The 6,567-nt window shown below is 39.8% G+C and overlaps 1 protein-coding gene across 1 annotated transcript; it reads left to right on the top strand.

Moving 5' to 3' along the window:
• Positions 1-42: 42 nt before the first annotated feature.
• LOC102670559 (histone-lysine N-methyltransferase 2D-like) lies at positions 43-3,659 on the top strand. The gene is made up of 4 exons (XM_031512227.1): positions 43-489; positions 1,039-1,206; positions 1,378-3,178; positions 3,640-3,659. The coding sequence occupies exons 1-4, from the start codon at positions 43-45 to the stop codon at positions 3,657-3,659; spliced, it is 2,436 nt and encodes an 811-aa protein (XP_031368087.1).
• The last annotated feature ends 2,908 nt before the right edge of the window (positions 3,660-6,567 follow it).

Raw genomic sequence — 6,567 nt, 5'->3', positions numbered from 1 at the left:
AAAAAAAAAAAAAAATAAAAAATAAAAAGAAATCAGTCAAAAATGTCGGATCATCCTCTCTCCCCGCAGAGGACGAGCACATCTCCGCTCGGAATCGATGGATCGATCGTGCAAGTCTTGGACCGAAGGAACAGGGGCCCTTTGTCGATCATCTCTTCTGACCGGAAGGTATTCACGTTTACATCGATCAAAGATCACGGCGTTTCATGGATCATCGGCAACGCCGTGAAGGATCAAATTGGCCACGATGGAAATATGACGAAACGGGAAACCGTGTTATTCGAAGAAGGTGACAGAATTCGTAATGACGATTATTTTCCTCAAGGAGAGGACTACGAAGACGAGATTGGCTTTGATAACAGGCAACCTCTGAAAGATTATCCGAACAAAAGGCGTTCGAAGGAGGAAGAATTGGACATGCTTCCGATAAATCCTAAGAACGATACCCTAAAAAAGCCTTTGACGGATCGCTTCGAATCATCGAACAACGCTTGAGGAAAATTGGTTGAGAAATGATCGAACGTCGTTGAACACGTTGTCGATCGTTTAATTTTAAGTTTAAACTTATTATCTATTAATTTATCTAATTTAAGTTTGTCACTGGAAATTATGTAGTTAAAAATTTCGTTCATTAATTATATACTCGTGTATCTTACCCCTTTTTTTTCGTATACATATATACCCTCGCTCGATACCAAGATCACAGAAAGAGAATCTTTCTCCGTCGCGAATTTCACTTTGCGATCGTGATCCATCGCCATCTCCATCGAGAAAACGATCGCTTCCCCATTGCTATTTTCTCATCCTTGTCCATTTATTATATCGTCGATTAACCCCCGTTGGTGAAGGAGGGAGGTGGACCAGAGGTAAGGCGTTGCACGATTGAGATTGGAGGAGAGAGAAAAAAAAAAAAAAAAAAAAAAAGGAGAGGCCTGAGAGAGATCGAAAACAAAACAAAACAAAAAAAAAAAACAAAAATAAAAACAAAACAAAAAAAAAAACAAAAAAATCAACGCGTGAATATGAATATGTATCCAGGGTGTAGGAAAAATAAGGGAGCTACGATTGGGCGATCCTGATTGTGGCGAGGGTCCACCCGATTGGCACGATCAGAAGAGCCCTTGCCATCCACCAGAGGGCCCCTGTACACCCATGGAACCACCGGGCTATCCCTCGAAACCGAAGCCGGAGAGGAAGCCGTTTTGCGTAAAATGTCCACCAAAGAAACCGTGCAAAAAAAAGAGAGTTTAGAGAGATTAAAGAGTTTGTCAGGTGTCTCGCACACCAAGAGACAGAGGGTACGTGGAGATAGCGGCAGATGCAGCGGGCAAAACGATCCCCTCTATCGATCGAAAATCTCTATTGTTCGTGTCGTAGGCGAAACACGATCCAATCATCCCGTTCCTGAGGCCGTCCTTCAAGTTCTCCATCGCGACGATTGGTAATTTCCGAGCTAAAAGCCCGTACTGTCTGGGATCCTCCTTTCTCCATGGTTGGAATTTGGCGTCTTTTTCGAGGACACACTTTTACGATAACTTCGCCTTCGCGAGAAACTTTAGCACTGTTCTCGCGCCGTGGGAGCCAGGAACAACGGTTTGTCTGTCGAAAGAATTGTCGAGGTATCTGCGACAAGAGCAAACGAGGTTGTTTCAAAAGGACGCGGTCCTTATGAGGCCAAAGGAGAAGAAACCATGCGTGCCATGCGATAAACGTCCACCTCAATCGAAAGTGCCTTGCAAACGACCGTATCAACGAGAAAAGCCTTGTCTACCGACGGAGAAGTGTATACCACCCCTTCCACCATGTTGTCGTAAACGACCCGTGAACCCAAAGTGTCCCATCCAACCACCATCTCCGTGTCCGCCTCCTTGCCCGATGCCATGCCCGAATGTCGTGGAAAAACCTCCACAGATCAAAATATGCTATCGAAAGTGTCCCTTACCTCCGAAATTACCAAAACTTCCGAAATGTCCCAAGTTTCCTCCTCCACCGCCACCTCCAGAGCTACCTAAACTGCCCAAACTACCCAAGTGTCCGCGTCCTTGTCCGCCGCCTCCTGCACCAAAGCCGCCCAAGTGTCCAAAGATACCTAAAATAGAATGTCCACCTCAAAAGGAATGTCCACCGCCACCACCTTGTGAGCCTTGCCCTTGTCCACCACCCTGTCCGCCACCATGTTGTCCACCTCCGCCACCTTGTCCACCCTGTCCAATACCGATGCCGTGTCCCAAACCTCTTCCTTGTCCGCCACCTCCTCCGCCTAAGATCTGTCCACCATGTCCACCATGCGCGGAATGTCCGCAACCTCCTCCTTGTCCACCTCCGCCACCGTGTTGCCCTTGTCCTTGTCCTGTACCACCTCCACCTCCTCCATGCCCCAAACCTTGTCTAAACAAACAATACAAAAAATCTGTGGTGACTGACTGTCCCAACGATGTTCCGTCTTGTCCCAAATCTTCCAATCCTAAGAAAAACCAAAAAAATAAAAATACGAAGAAAAGAAATCTATCCACGTATCACACTCCATCCAAATTTCTTTCTCGAAGAATCATTTCTAGAAAGTTCCACGTGTTTTCCATGCTGTCCGAGGAGAAAAAAGATAAAAAGGATAAAAAAGATAAAAAAGATACTTGCGCGAAAATGGCAGATATCTGCGAAGAGCAAAAAGATGAATGTGCTGTAATACCTTGCGAGAAAGAGAAAAAAAAAAAGAAGAAAGATGTGTGCGAAGGTAGAACGATGGCAAAGATGGAAAAAAAAAAAGATCTTAAAGAGCAAGAAGAGTGTATAGAGAAATGCATTCCAAGGGGAAAATGTGAATTGCCCGATATTCCTAAAGCACCGAAGATGGAGTATGGACCTGTCGATTGTCCACCTCCGAAGTTTGCCAAGCCCAAACCTTGTCCAGATGTCCCGGAAACCAAGTTTGAGTACTCACCTCCGTGCGAAGAACGTACGAAAAAAAGAAAGCAAACCTGCATGCCACCGCCTATTCCAAAACCACCCACGGAACCGGTAGTACTTTGCCCCTGTCCAGCTCCGCCAAAGTTGCCCGCTGGACCGTGTCCCTGTTACGATTTTAAGAAGCCAAAATTAGCCAAGCCTAAATTTCCACCATGTCCGAAGAAGGAAAAATACGTTTGTCAAGAATCTATTTTATGTCAATTCGATCCGACTTGTAAGAGGAAGCCGACCTGCGATATGGACAAGAGAAAGAAGAAGAAGAAGAAACCATAGGTAAGAATATTTTGCTATTTTTACTTTATCATTCATCATATGATGCATATTACTATGAATAGTGAAATGATTTGTTCTATTATTGAGCGTATCTATTTCTATATATATATATATATATATATATATTATCGTACGTATTCTTGTATCAACGAAAAATAAATGTTACATCATGTTTGATACATTAATACATGATACGAAGACATTAAAGATATACGATGATGTGATACATATTTGATGATCAATGATATGTTACAAATTGAATACATATTGTTAGTAGTAACCAAAAATCACGTAAAATGAATATTTTAAAATAATTTTTATTACTTACATTATTCAAACAAATACGATACGTTGAGTGGATTTTATTTAAGATTGATATTCATTGGCACATTATTATTGTAGATTTAACATTAATTTTTTAAAATAATTTTTTTTGTTTTATATTTCAATAAGTCGAGTTATTATTTTATTAACTATTTAACCTCCAAGAAATTTCTTATAATAACTGTTTAATATTCTATGGAATAATACTTTTATTCCATAATGCATAAACACTTAGATATTTGACATTTAAATATTTTGAATTTTTTTGTATTTCATTAAAATTTTTCTTATGATAAACACATATAAGATAAAAATTTCGTTCACACTTTTTGTTTCGTAAAGAAAATTCTGAAAATTGCCCCCTGTTGATAAATTACGGAATTAAAATGCTGAACTTTTGGCGAGGCGACTATATGGATGACAACTTAAATCATATTGGATACTGAATTAATAATATTATTAATATTAATTATTTAATATTTTAATTTTCAGAGAGAGAGAATTTCTATATGGACATCAGATGTACATGAAGATGTACAGAATTGCAATTTCTCATGAGGTCTATCAGAAATTGATATTTCCTTTCACGGATCGATAGTCGTCAACGATATTTTCGGTCGTTTCGTTCGTCAGCTCTCGATCCAAGGATTGGTCGAGCACCAATCAAAATTATCCAACACGACGTCTCATCTTTGTGAACCCACTCCAACGATCCGTGGAACGGGACGCAGAGGGCGAACGAGTCGACCTGTTCGTGTATATTCTTTGTCGTGTACCTGACGTCGCGCTTTCGTCTTAAATTCATTCGTTGTGCTGCCGAGTCTTGTCACGTAAAGGCCCGACAATCGTGAGAAAGGTGAAAAGCCATCGTGGAACGTGGCAGACGTCTCGAAAAATTTTTCGCCTGTTTCCTAACCTCTCTCTCTTTTTTTCGGACCGAGCATTCGAAACATTAACCTTTTCCGATTTGAACGACAACGAAACGAGCTTTGTTGGGTCACGCGACACTCGATATACATTCGATTAGATTTTTTTAAAGAAGTCCAAGTCTAAATTTGTATAGACCTTGTGAGTTAAAGGATTTACCGATTGATTTTTGCGGAGAATGAAGAGGAAGAGGGATACGAAGAGGAAGAGAAAAGGGATAGGCTCGGGAAAACGCAGCAACAGAATTTTTGAATATTTATCTTATGTGATTCGATCAAAATTTCCACGTACTCTAATCGCAAGGTGAAAGTTCCGCTAATGAGACCAAAGACAAATTGTACAAACATATATATCATACGTCAATAAATCCAGTTGTAGTTAAAATTCTTGCTTGTAATTAAATTTTGAAAAAATTATATTTTTATTCAAATGAAGTGAAACTGATTATTATTACGAAGAAGTAGAATGTAATACCAAATGTAATAACAAATGGGATTCGATAAGCAACTCAACATCGATTGGTAAGTTTTTACACGAAACATTAAATTTAAATTTTTCAATTATAACGTAACAAAAAAAAACAAGCGAAAAGATATAGATTCACCGGCAAATGAGTGACGAAACATCGAATCGAGATATCTCGACGCGTCGCTTTGGTGGTTCTTTCTGTCACGCACACGACGCGGAAACCATAAATTCCTCGGTCGATTCAACGAATTTGCGAGTGTCCGATCGCGTGGGCTCGTCTGAGCAATAGACAGCGCGGAAGGAGAAATTGCCATCAAAAGCGGTTCGTTACAATAATATCGACATTTATATACGAGTCGGGTCCGGACAGAGGAAACGATAGATAGAGGGGTGAAACAGGGATGTAGAGAAAGGGAAAAGGATACATCGGGGTTCTTATCATTTTATTATTGGGGTGTGCAGCCCCTCCATTCCAAGAACGACGCTTTACTTTTACCTTCCATTGTTTGTCTCCCTATCGTAAAGGCTTAAGGGCTGTTTCCAAACGCTCGATTCGATTATCATCCAGTGGGTATCTCTTTCTTGTACGTTCGAGATCCGCCATTACATACTTTTTGCTCATTTGCGAAAACGAATAATTAACGATCCATTTTTTCGTTTTCTATTTAGTTTTTTTTTTTTTTTTTTTTTTTTTTTTTTTTTTTTTTTTTTTTTTTTTAATTTCATCAACAGATCAAAGATTTTTTATGCATTGATATAAGAATATAGTTGCAATCATGATTGTACAATATGCAATACTTTTGCTATTTTGAATTTATTTCATTTTTTTCATTTTATTCATTTTATTTATATTTAATTTATTTATTATATTGTATTATATCGTTTATTATAATTATAACTTTACAAACTTTGTATGGTTATAACTTTATTATATTCATCATGAATATCCAGATTATATCTACAAATCACATATAGATCAAATATATGAGAGAAAATATGATAAAAGTCTTGTAAGCGGTACGTGTAATTTAATTCATTTAAAAACATTCCACTTTTGATTCCATTCATGATGATTCTATTCACTGAATCAGTGAATACTACAATTTACAATTTAATGATCGTTCTATCAATCAATTTCCCTTCTAAAATTGTTATCGTGTAAATAACGTTAAAAGTGGCCAACAAAACAATGGTCAAAATTTCTTCCAATGAATCCTCTCGATCGTACGCGATCTCTTGGAAAACAAGACGACACTTTTGCCGATGGCTGTACCACGGGCAAATATCGCGAGCATTATCACGGACGTTCACCGTGATTGGTCGGATTCGAGGGTGTCCTCTCTTTTTCCTCCCTTTCGTTCGACCAATAAGTGACGTTTCCATTGGAGAAAGGGCCCGAAGGAAGGGAGAGCGAGCGAGATCGAGAACAGTGGGGTGAAAAGCGGTGCAGGAGGAAACGGTGCAAGAGGAGGAGGAGGAGGAGGAGGAGGAGTGGGTGGATGGCAGAGGCGGCGGAGAAGGCGGCGGAGGGTGTTTCGGGTCGGGGGTGGTCGCGAGGGTGGAAGCTGCGAGGGCAGAAAATTCTACCCCTTGTGGAAGTGAGTCGAACGG

The sequence above is a fragment of the Apis dorsata genome, unplaced genomic scaffold (genome assembly GCF_000469605.1).
Source record: "Apis dorsata unplaced genomic scaffold, Apis dorsata 1.3 scaffold_34, whole genome shotgun sequence".
In the NCBI taxonomy this organism is placed as follows: Eukaryota; Metazoa; Arthropoda; class Insecta; order Hymenoptera; family Apidae; genus Apis; species Apis dorsata.
Note: the sequence above shows the minus strand (reverse complement) of the source record. Positions and strands in the feature narration are given on the sequence as shown.